At 34.7% G+C, this 13,425-nt stretch overlaps 1 protein-coding gene across 1 annotated transcript in view; it reads right to left on the bottom strand.

Moving 5' to 3' along the window:
- adarb2 (adenosine deaminase RNA specific B2 (inactive)) overlaps window positions 1–13,425 on the bottom strand; it is a 244,654-nt gene that overhangs the window by 45,476 nt on the left and 185,753 nt on the right. The window contains exon 4 of the mRNA XM_073830458.1: window positions 10,870–10,984. Coding sequence (XP_073686559.1) covers window positions 10,870–10,984 — 115 coding nt within the window. The remainder of the gene's footprint in view (window positions 1–10,869; window positions 10,985–13,425) is intronic.

Raw genomic sequence — 13,425 nt, 5'->3', positions numbered from 1 at the left:
ATTTATCTATTTTTTTAAAGAAATTCATTTTATTCATCAAGGACAAAAGTGACAGTAAAGACATCTATCAAGTTATAAAATATATATATTTTTTAAATAAATGCTGTTAAAAAATCAACCAATTAATCAATAAATAAGCATTGTTTTTACAAAAATAAGAGGTATTACATTGAGCAGCAAATCAGCATATTCAAATGATTTCTAAAGAATCATGTGATTTTAAAGACTGGAGTAATACTCAAAATAAATTACATGATATAATTATGTCATAAATTACATAATATAAAAATTTTAATTTTTATTTGTCCACGTTGCAAATCATTTTCATGGAAAAAAAGTGTCATTAACATTCTTCAAAATACCTCCACGCTGACAGAATTTTCATTTGTGTGTGAACACATTCCTAATAAATAAAGCATTACAGTATATTTCTTGACAATAATGACAGCATTATTGTTGCATGTGACATGCAGAGAGGGAAAAGAGATTCCCAGTACTCCAGAATAAATAAATCCTTGAGGAAAACAATGCAGCCGCCCAGCACAAAACCATCACCGTGAGTTATGCTCTTCTTTCCGCACACTATTATATGAACTCTACCGTTCCATCTATCAAAGACCGACTCAAACGTCCCGAATGTCCCTCTGAAGACAAATGCCAGCTTGTTCTGCCCAGTCTCCTCCTGCCTTACCTGATCTATCCCAGCATGCACTGGTACAGCAAACAGCAGGGACCCAGCATGCCCAGGTTTTGTGTTCAGGCATCTTTATTCAACAATCCCCAAAAGCAAAAACACTTTAGAAAAAAATCTAAGTTAAAAGGCCCCAACCATCTCACCCTCCCAGCCTGTTCTCTCTCCATGCTGTTCCATTTAATGATAGTTTAGATCAATCTGGCGATGGCAGAGAGAGAGAAAAGAGAGTGTGTAGTAATTTCTCTCTGTAACGGCATGAAATTGTTGTAAAGGCTCTTCTCTGGGTGTGAGGGGGTGGTAAGGCCTGTGGGCACCACTGCTTTTAGAAGAGCAATAATCATCAACATCTCTGAGAAAGCACAGTGTGCCAGTGAGGTGGGTACAAAGGCAAACACCCTGGATGAGAACATGACTGCCGCTCTCTTTACCCTTCAGTAGACCGCTGTGTAAAGAACAGCAAAGAGAACTTTACAGTACAGTATCAAAGGCACGATTTGCACTATAGGAACAACTCGCAGCACACTATACGTGCTTTAAATGACTGTCTTTAAAAATAGTTCACCACAAAATGAACATTTGCTGAACATTTCCTCACCCTCAGGCCATCTGAGATTGAATTTGTTGCTTCATGGAACAGATTTTGAGAATTTAGCATCACTTGCTTACCAATGGATCCTCTGTAGTGAATGGGTGCCGTCAGAATGAGAGTCCAAACAGCTGATAAAAACATCACAATAATCCACACCCTTCCAGTCCATTAATAAACATCTTATGAAGCCAAAAGCTGCAAGTTTGTAAGAAACAATTCCATTATTAAGAGATTTTAAACTACAAACCAAGTTCTATATCCATAATATTATTTTCTTCTTTGAGCTGAATCAAATGATTTGCCATAATTGCTCCGAAGTCCCGAACTGAATCATATCATTCACAATCTGTGCTCCGAAGTTCCAATCTGAATAATGATTTGCGAACCATCATCTCAGATCAGCATGCCTCGGATTGTGGCTCGCAAATAATTTGATTTAGATTGGAACTTCAAATCGCGTATCGTGAATCATTTGATTTGAATCATTCAATTTGCAAAATGACTCACGAACCCATTTCGATCTAAATCAAATGATTTGCAATACGCAGTTCCGAAGTCCCGATCTGAATTAAATGATTTACCTAAAGCGCTTTGAAGTCCCAACTGAATCATTTTAGATCTGAAGTTTCGATCTGAATAATGATTCACGAAGCATCATTTCAGATCATGACTTGGAGCATGGATTGGGAATCATTTGACTGAGATCGGAACTTCAAATCATTTTATTTGAATCATTCAGTTCACAAAATGATTCACGAACCCGTTCTGATCTTAATCAACTGATTTGTGATACGCGTTCCGAAGTACCGATCTGAATCAAATTATTCCCTATAACTGTTTCGAAGTCCTGAACTGAATCAAATGATTCACGATCCGTGCTCCGTAGTTCCAATCTGAATAATGATTTGCCAACCATCAGTTCAGATTAGTGCGAATCACGAATCATTTGATTTAGATTGGAACTTCAAATTATTTAATTTGAATTATTCAATTCGCTAAATGAATCACAAACCTATTCCGATCTAAATCAAATTATATGCGATGCATGCTTCAAAATCCTGAGCTGAATCAAATGATTCACCATAAGCGCTCAGAAGTCCCGAACTGAATTAAATGATTCACGGTCCGTGCTCCGAAGCCGATCTGCATAATGATTCGCGAACCATCATTTCAGATCAGGACTCGGAGAGCAGATCATGAATCATTTGATTTAGATTGGAACTTCAAATCGAGTATTGTGAATTATTTGATTTGAATCATTCAATTTGCAAAATGATTCACAAACCTGTTCCGATCCAAATCACATGATTCACGATACGCGCTCCAAAGTCCCGACCTGAATCAAATGATTCATGATCTGTGCTCCGAAGTTCCGATCTGAATAATTATTCGCAAACCATCATTTTAGATCAGGACTCGGAGTGCAGATAATTTGATTCAGATCGGAACTTTAAATCATTTGATTTGAATCATTTAATATGTGCAATGATTCACAAACCCGTTCCGATCTGAATCAAATGATTCACAATCCATGCTCCGAAGTTCTGATCTAAAAAATGATTCAAACTGCGTATTGTGAATTTATTTGATTTGAATCATTCAATTCGCAAAATGATTCACAAACCCATTCCAATCTAAATCAAATAATTCTCGATATGCACTATGAAGTCCCGAATTGAATCAAATGATTCATGATCCATGCTCTGAAGTTCTAAACTGAATAATGATTTGCAAACCATTTGATTTAGATCGAAACTTCAAATCATTAGATTTGAATCATTACATTCGGGAAATGATTCACGTAACCATTCTGATCTCAATCAAATGATTTCACAATACATGCTCTGAAGTCCCGATCTGACTGACTGAAATGATTCCCCATAAGCGCTCCGAAAGTCCCAAACTGAATCAAATGATTTAAGATCCGTGCTCTGAACTTCCAATCTGAATATTGATTCTCATTGCATATCGTGAATTGTTTGATTTGAATCATTCAATTCGTGAAATGATTCACAAACCCATTCTGATATAAACAAATGATTTGCGATATGTGCTCCAAAATTTTAATCTGAAACAAATGATTCGCCATATGCACTCCGAAGTCCCAAACTGAATCAAACGATTCGCGATCCACACTCTGAAGTTTTGATCTGAATAATGATTCATGAACCATCATTTCAGCGTGGATCACGAATCATTTGATTTAGATCAGAACTTCAGATCTCGTATCGTGAATCATTTGATTTGAATCATTCAATTTGCAAAATGATTCACAAACCCGTTGTGATGCTACATTTCGCCAAATCTGTTCTGATGAAGAAACAAACTCATCTGCATCTTGGATGGCCTGAGGGTGAGTAAAGTTTCATTTCTGTGAACTATTCCTTTAACAAAAATCAGAATTAGGTAGAAGTAAAAAGATATGACTATAATATGTGAAATAAAAGACAAAAAATGTATGCATATTTTTAAATCTGACAGTTTATTGCACCTTTAAATAACATATTTAAGAATCTAAATAAGTATTCATAAAAGTTTTCAAAAAAGGGATCATATTTCATGCATCATGATATAGTGAGAATATGGAGCTCATAGTCAAGAAGGAAAAATCAGCTTTATCCAGGATAATCAGCAATTTTATCCAGAAAAATTACATTTGCTATGATTTATGTGGCCAAAAAGTAAGAATAAATTCTGAAAGCCAGTAATGTAAATCAATGAGATCTTTATAGCAGAAGAGCAGACTATATGAAAATACATATAAATATCAGTTGTCACTCTATAGTTCCCACTCATATGTTAAATGCTTATTTTATGATCAAAGCACTGTAATCCAGTGCAATACAATGACAACAAAACTACTAAAATGCATCTGTGAACTTGATTTATGACAAAAGCAACAAGATTCTTATAACAAAAAAATCAACAGAGACAACTCTACAGCAGATGCTGTAACCTTTACCACTGCTTTGTTGTCATGAGACACCAGATGAGTGTACTCTTGATAGAAAGTGGCGTATACAGTGCAGTATTCAGTAAGTGGTAAGCGAGTATTCCAGTGTGAACACAGCCACTGTCTGTGCAAGACACTATTAATCAGCACATGGGTCAGTCTAGCGGAGGTCTGTCAGGGGAAAGCCCATATGCTGATATGAGCTTAATAAGCATCATTACCCCCGCATTTCCTAAATGAGTTTTGTTTCGCAAAACAAGGAGAGAATGCAGTTCATCAGCTCCTTTATGAGGCCATCAAATCATAAGGAATCATTAGATTGGGTTTTATGCATCCTCTGCTTTGGGAGGTCTAGGAAAGGCCATATTGGATTGGCTAGAAAGGACACAGTATATTTTGGTTTAAAAAAAAATGTAGAAAGCGATTATTTCTGAAAATTGATGAATTTGCATTAAACTTATTTTCTTCAGGGGTAAAGCAAATGGCCGAGGTCATCATCTACCAAGTCATTTACATGCCATTAGGAATAAAGAGCTTCATGAATTGATCCTTTACAAGTTGCTCTTGCATGATAAAATGTTTGAATATTAAATAAGGTCAAAACGGTGCACATCATCACCATTTACAAAGTATGTTTTCAGAGATAATTCCCATCGAAATGGAAACCTTTCCGCAAATATGGCACACTTATATAAAATTATATGCTTTGAGAATGAGCTTTATCTACAAAAAGACTTTACGTAAGTATTAACATTGTTGAATATACAATCTAACTTGTTGCCAAATGCTGTTAAATGTTCTAATTTTCTACAACAGTTGACTACATTATTACATATTATTCCTCCAAGTTCCAAAAATATGTTCCGAAATGTAAAGTTCATTAAGAAGTATCATTAAAATACTATTATATTTTTTTAATTAGTTAGTGCATATTTTTCATTTTCATTCTAGTTTTAGCTAAGGTTTTAGTAATTTTGTTCTCTGCTTTTGTCATTTATATATTGTTTTTATTATATTTTTCCCCCACAGTTTTAGTTTTACTTTAGTGCAACAAGTTAAACTAAATTATAAGGAGAAATGGTGATTTTTGGTATTTATTTTAAGTAAGGAAAATATTTTCCTTTGCTGATAATAATACCCTTGTTGTGGACTACAAAAAAATCTTTAAAAAATATGCGTTTGTGCTGCCTAAACAAAAATGTTTAGTCAACTCAAATATCCAAGTAGTCCCTTAGTACAATTTAAGTTCACTAAACTTAAAATTTTATGGCAGAACGGACACTTATATCACTGTAAACCCAAATGTTGTTATGTAATCTTGACTAAACATCCCTTAAAAATGTACATTTTGGGCCTTTAAATCAAAAATCAAAGTTTGTGTATATATGTAAAATTAAGATTTCAAGTGTTGTCAACTCAAAATATAAATTTATTACAACGGCTTACTCTTGTCTTTAATGTGATTGGCTGCACAAGCAGTTCTGCCTGGCAACAAGGGAACAAATGCCCCGATTGGTTGATATAAATAACAAATAGGTCTCTCTTCATTTTGTCTGTAAAAGAAACAAAAGTTTGACTTAGAGAAGTTCACTTCAAGAACAAACATTTATAGATAATGTACTCACCCCCTTTTCATCCAAGATGTTCATGTCTTTCTTTCTGTCGATAAGAAATTATGCTTTTTGAGGAAAACATTTAAGGATTTCTCTCCATATTCTTCCAAAATGTAGTTTCAATGCAGCTTCAACAGGCTCTAAACAATCCTAGCCAAGGAAGAAGCATCTAATCTAGCGAAACTATCTGTCATTTTCTGAAACAAATTACAATTTATATACTTTTTAACCTCAAATGCTCGTCTTGTCTAGTTTTGCGTGAACTCTGTGTATTCCAGGTCAAGACAGTATGTCAAAAAACTCCCATCTTATTTTCTTCTCCAACTTCAAAATCATCATAATTTCTTATCGACTAAAGAAGGAAAGGCGTGAACATCTTGGATGACAACGGGGTGAGTAAATTATCTGTAAATTTTGATTCTGGAAGTGAACTTCTCCCTTAAGTTTGTGTTGAGACTTAACAGAGGTTTAGATGTTAATGTTTTAGTGAAAAGTAAAAGTTAAGTAAAGTTTGATGTCACCGTTATAGAGATGTATAGTGTTATATTGCTTTAGTTCGACACTGTGATTTCTGAATTGGTAAAGGCTGAATAGAGAGTAAAATATTGTTGTATACATAACAACTAGGGCTGTCAATCGATTAATTTTTTTAAATCACGATTAATCGCATGGTTGTCATGAGTTAACTCGCGATTAATCGCACATTTTTATCTGTTCTAAATGTACCTTAAATTAATACTTTTTAAAGTTTTTAATACTCTAATCAACATTGGCATGGACAAATATGGATGCTTTAAGCAAATATGTGTTTATTATCAGTGAAACCATACTCGACGTAGAGCATGAAGATTAACTTGTTTCAAATGTCATAGATGTTTTTCAAATAACTTGTTCATGTCTATTAGACACATGAAAAAAAGAACATAGAAACATCAGGTTCCCATTACTTCTCTTTCTTTGCACTGAGCAATTTACTTCCACAAGCCTGTTTACATTATTTGCCGGACAGGGCAGCTCACTTCTTCTGAACAAGCAACATCTACATTTATTATTACATTTCTTTGCCTCTCGGTGCCCACATACTGTCATTTGATGCAGCCAAGTTCTCAACAAAACTGTTTCCATTGTTTTGATTTAATATTTCTGTTATCAGACAACCAAAGTAATATGAAATAATCACTGAAAAGAATCATTTACCGGCATCTGGACATAAGTCACTATTCTCTGCATTATTATCATTGTTTTTAACTTCCTGTTTGAATGCCTTCAGGATCCTTTGACTTTTTAGGAGTTTACCCATTAAAAGTTATGTGATCCCAAAAACCTGCTTCTTTTTTTTAATGTATTGTTTTGGTTATAATGTACTGATTGGAGAGCCTGGTCTCATGAAAATGCACTAGCACGACTTTCTGTTTCTATTTGGTGTGCTATTAATAAGCTGAAATTAACTTGAGCGTGCATATGATATGCATGTGTTTGACGTGCATATAATACGCCGTTTTCGCTTGCATACTCGCATGTGGCTTTACGCATCAACTCCACAGCACCAATCCTAACGTAGCCCAACACTGCTTGCATTCATTAAATATGCCAGAAGTGCCGGTACGCACAAAAAAGTGCAAGTAGGCAAAAGGATAAAATACAGAAGTGCCTGCGTACCGGCCCATTTCAAGCACTGGAATGAACATAACATCTGTTTTAACTGAAAGCGCTGCTCCTCTGCCGCTCGCTGAACAGAGCAGACGCAGATATAAAGAGAGAGAGAGGTGCGCGCGCATTTGAGAGGCTTGTTATAGTATTTTTTTTTTTTTTTTTTTTTTTAGATAAAATCGATTTTACTTCCATCTCGGAAAAGATATTGCATATATTTGACAGTCGAGAACGGTCCAATTATGTGTTTATGTATTGTTGCTAGACACTTTTCGCTAGGTTGGCAACATTGTGCATCCATTTCTTTAACTATGGGCTAGGTAGTGGGTCAAACAGAAAATGCGCGCTGCGTTAATCGCACGTTAATAAAATTAGTGTCGTTAAAATGAATTTGCGTTAACGCGCGTTAATTTTGACTGCCCTAATAACAACATAATCTCTTCCAAAGAATATAGCTTTTTAGGCACTTGGTTGAGATTAATATGCATTTTCCGCCACAGGAATCTGTTTTTCCACTTTCGAATTGCTCTAAACACAATCATCTGTCCTCCAAATGTAGAAGCAGACACATTTGGTTCCCTTTACTAGCCCTTCAACTGTGCATGGGATGTTCAAAACCCGGTATCCCAGCATCCGTGCCTGGTTGAAATAAGATTATTCACACCATCTGATTCAAGCGGTGTATGTTTCTTTAGCGTTAGCGGATGAAATAATCCAATAAGAGTCCTGTGAGGAGCACTCTCGCTCAGGTTACGACTCCCTCTGCGCACGTCCCGCAGTTCAAAGTTGGGCCCGCATTAATATTCCACCGGTGCCCGTACCAGTCTAAAAGATTCAATAGATGCTCAAAGAGCAGTGAACAGAACCCCCAGTGTTTCTGTCAAGTTTGCGTGTCTGCTCGCCTGCCACAAATTCTTGGGCACCGATGTCTGGATCTTTGAAGATAACAGTCTTAATAAACATGCTCCGCAATTACTGTGAGGCAGACAGAGCGGGAAGGAGAGAAAGAGAGCGAGACAGAGCGGCGAGGACAGGGATTAGGTCAGATCTCACTGAAGTCTAAATTGATGAGCTGTGGTCTTCAAAAGAAAAACTTGATACTGATCCTGCAATGACTCCTGAAAGCCTGCAGCTGTGTTGCACACAAACACACTAAACATCACGTCAACCTGTCACCGCTCGCCAACTGAGCTGTTTTAATTCATAATCGTGGAATATATACTGTATATTTTAGCAATAGCAACAATACGCAGATAAATAGATAAGGCAAGTATTACTATTATTTTTGTATTGAATTCAAGTATTGCTATACTTAGGGCTTAGTGATTTGTTGCAGTGTTATTTTAGAATAATATTTTGATTAATATTTACAGTTATATTGTTTATATTTTTGTCTATATATATATATATATATATATATATATATATATATTAACTGAAATAAATTAAAAAAAATATATATATAATTTTATATTTTAATTTAATTTATTTCAGTTAACTTTTTTGTATATGAAGTAACAACATTTTTATTTGTTTTAGTTACTTTTAGTTAACTATAATGACCGTGATTTAAACAAACCCCTAACCCTAAATATTAGGGCTGTCAAATAAATAAGTAAATACAAATTAATAAATTAAAATTAATTTATTAATTACAAAGTAATTAATTGCACACATTTATGCAAAACTGTCATTAATACATTTTCAAACTGAATCTCCAAATTTATGTGGAAACTTCATAAAGACAGTATTTTAACTTTCTTATTTACTTCTTAACTTCTACTAACCCTGATTTAAAATAATAATAACAATAACAAAAATAATAATCCCTAACCCCCTAAATATTAGGGCTGTCTACCATTAAAAAATAAAATAAAATACAATGAAATCAATAGTAATTAACTACACTAAATTATGCAATTAAACCTAAATTGCCAAATGTATGTAGAAACAACATAAAGACATTATTTAAACTTTCTAAATATTTGTTTAATTACAATTGAATCTTTTTACTAAGTAAATGCCTCTATTAATAAGAAACTATAATTATAGCCATTCAACATTAAAGAATTACTGAAATTATAACATTGATCATTTATTATCAATTACAGAACATTAACAATATTTAACTGAAGTGAACTTAACGATATTCCTTTTATGTTATATATATGACCCTGGACCACAAAACCAGTCATAAGGTTAAATTTTACAAAACTGGGGTGTATTCATCATATGAAAGCTCAATAAATAAGCTTTCTATTGATGTATGGTTTGTTAGGATAGGACAATATTTGGCCGAGATACATCTATTTGAAAATCTGGAATCTGAGGGTGCAAAAAAATCAAAATACTGAAAAAATCACCTTTAAAGTTTAAAGTTTAATTTCCTAATGATTTTTGGCATAAAAGAAAAATCAATAATTTTGACCCATACAAAGTATTTTTGGCTATTGCTACAAATATACCCCAGCGACTTAAGACTGGTTTTGTGGTCCAGGGTCACATATGTAAAAAAAAAAAAATCAAATACTGATCAAAGAAATTAGCATTATTTTTCTATTATTAAACTTGTAACTTGTCCCACACCATTTGTTCTATAGACAGAATAATAACTCAAATCATGTGATCATTGTGATTTTCATCTGATGGAAAAATCAACCACCCAAAACAACACCTATAACACCCTTACAACAATCAACCAATGCCTTTTTAACCACCCAAGCAACCGCATAGCAACGCACTGGTTAAAGCAAACAAATACATTTTTCTTCAGAGAATGTAAAACTGAAAAGTTAAAATAAGAAATGAAAGCTGAGGTATGTCATCTTTTGTTGTTCCACTACAGTCACCAAATAAAAGATCAAAAGAATGACTGTTTATAAACAGGTTTCGCAAACACTTTTCCCCATCTCCTATTGGTCAGACTCACAGATCCCAAACTCACGTCATTGGTCGAGCTGTTGCTATGTCAGGATGGTTAAATGCTTAAACTAATAACAGTGTTTTGAAAACGCCACAGTGTTTATACCTTTCAGGGGAATCAACCTATGAATGACTTACAGTCTAATCTTGGATAAGGGAAAGTATTTTAACATCTGGAAATATTGCACACACCAGCTTTAATATTGCTCCAAAGAAGAAAAAGCAAGACTTCATTGCCTGTAAATCATTTTAGTCTATTTTTCATCTGCTCTTTGACTCCATTCTGATATATGTGCATCTTTGACTGTTGCTTTTCACAGGTGATAAAGTACTAAATATTTCATACAAAGCTCCACAAACAGAGGACACACAGAGACTTAAGAGGTGCTTTCTCTCCCCTTATTGAACTTCTTAAATAATTCACAGGCCGATTGAAATGATGCCATACCTCTGGTCATGACGATGCCCGCCAGGCCTTTGTGACGCGCGTGCAGCAGTGAGGAGCAGCCGGCTAGCTCTGTGTATTTCTCTCGCACCAGGTGGAATATGGCATCCGCAAACTCCTGCAATTCACAACAGGTTCTGGGTAAGTTTGTAGCCTTATTAAAAATATATGTTCATATTGACAGTATTTTTGGTGTTTGTGTACCATACAATCACACTGTATAGTACTGAAAACTAATAAAAATAACTTCCAGTAATAATTCTAAGTAGCAAAGATCTCAGAAGGTCATTTAAATTCAAATGTGAATGTATTTGGAAAAAAACAAACAAATTGCATGACATAAATCACATATATATAATGCATATTTCATTTCAAATAAATTACATTCAGCAAATAGCTTTTGCTATTCCATGATCACACAATGACTTTGCCCGTGGCGCTTTATTCTCTCACACCAACATGGTGACCCAATTAATTTGTGTCAAAACACCGGCCATCAATAGAGTAATTGGAAGGAGAAGAGACCACGGGCGTGCTCATGGTCAGCCGTTTATCTGAGACACTTTCACTAATGGAACAGCGTGATTAGTTTGGTGGCGTCTCAAATGGACCATCTGTCCATCGCTCTGAGCTCAGGGTTCAGGCCGCCAGGCTGAAAAATAACCTGGACCCTGCGTTTGCATTCACCAGACGGGCTCCGGCTCCATCCTGCCCCGTACAGCTGTTCCTGAACCTGTGCGGGTGGATTTTTCATACCGCATCCACAACTGATGGTGTTATGTTGCTGTTTGTGGCAATTAGTGGCTTTTGGAGGCAAACACATATTCATACAGTACACACACACAGACAGTGCCAGATGATAATTACGTCTTCTAAGGGGTCGGCCAGGCGCCTGGTGAAATAAAATGAAGGCAAAGCGCTCAGAGGGCAAAAACAGATGCACCTCCTTATGAAGGATGTTCACAGTGTGTAGCGGTTGATGATCTGATTGGAGAACAACCATAACACAACAGGCATGTGCCTGTCTGTGGAAGCTGAATGACATTTAGCAGAAAAGCACAAAAGCACAAAAGCACCTGTGCCATTTCATAGGTACATTATTTGCATGAAAAAAAACACACACATATGTACAAGGTTTTTGTACATTTGGATATAGATTCTGAACAATTGATGGCCAATTTGTCTTGTGAGACAAATGTCTTCTAAAACCGTGTTGAACTGCACTAATTCGTAAAAAAAAATTTTAGGGGCTGAAATTCAACATGTTGACATATTTAAGATGTGAATATTTAAATTCAAAACAACTTTCAATAAATTCAATAAATTCAACAGAATATTCAAGATTTTTCCCACAAGTGTGAGTTCATATCACACGATTTGGAGAAAAAAAATGTCATTGTGAGTTTATGTCACAGTTCTGACGTTATAATTCGCAATTGTGAGTTTATATCACACAATTCAGAGAAGAAAACATCATTGCAAGTTTATATCTCGCAATTCTGACTTTATAACTCGCAATTCGAACTTACGCAATACAGAAAATAAATGTCATTGCAAGTTTATATCATGCAAATCAGAGAAGAAACGCATTTCATGTTTATTTTTAATTCTGACTTGCAATCTGATTTCATAACTTGAAATTGTGAGTTTATATTACAGCTCTGGCTTTATAATTCGCAATTGTGAGTTTATATCATGCAATTTAGAGAAAAAACATCATTGCAAGTTTATATCTCGCAATTCTGACTTTATAACTCGCAACTGAGAGTTCATATCCAGCAATTCAGAGAGCAAATTTTATTGAGAGTTTATATCTCACAATTCTGACTTCATAACTCACAATTGTGGCTTTCTATCAAATTTTTTTATTGTGAGTATATATCTTGCAATTCTGACTTTATAACTCGCATTTGAGAGTTTATATCATGTAATACAGACAGAAAACGTCATTGCGAGTTTATATGTCACAATTTTGACTTCATAACACGCAATTCTGAAAAAAAAAAAAAAAAAACGTTGTTGTGTGTTTACATCTTGCACTATAGAGAGGAAATGTGTTCACCAGTCTACGTTTTGGAATTCTGAGTATAACTCACAATTTTGAGTTTATATCTCACAATTCTGAGAAAAAAAAAAAAGAATTGTGAGATAAAAAGTTACCTTTTTTATTTTTTTATTGTGGCGGAAACAGGCTTCCATTGGTTTCCTGTGTGAAAACACTTAACTCTAAACTTTAATATGCTTGCCTACACATAGTATGTTTTATTTATAATCAGTTTACCATATTTGGTATTACTGTCTAAAGGCATTAAGGTGTGTTAATCGTTTGCTTTATAACATGCTTCTGTGGGAGGGAAATGCTTAGGATGTAACTTTGGGTTTTAGGTTCATATTCCGAGTGCATCTCGCATGTATGTAGTTTGCATCATCAAATAGGTGTACAGTACGTGCATTTAGGGCTGGGCGATATGGCAAAAACGTAATCTCGATAATTTTTTCCCATATTGAACGATAACGATATATATTTCGATACAAGCTGTTGATGTTGCTAACTTTAAA

Source organism: Garra rufa, chromosome 24, assembly GCF_049309525.1.
Source record: "Garra rufa chromosome 24, GarRuf1.0, whole genome shotgun sequence".
In the NCBI taxonomy this organism is placed as follows: Eukaryota; Metazoa; Chordata; class Actinopteri; order Cypriniformes; family Cyprinidae; genus Garra; species Garra rufa.
This window is presented reverse-complemented; position numbering and strand designations above follow the sequence as displayed.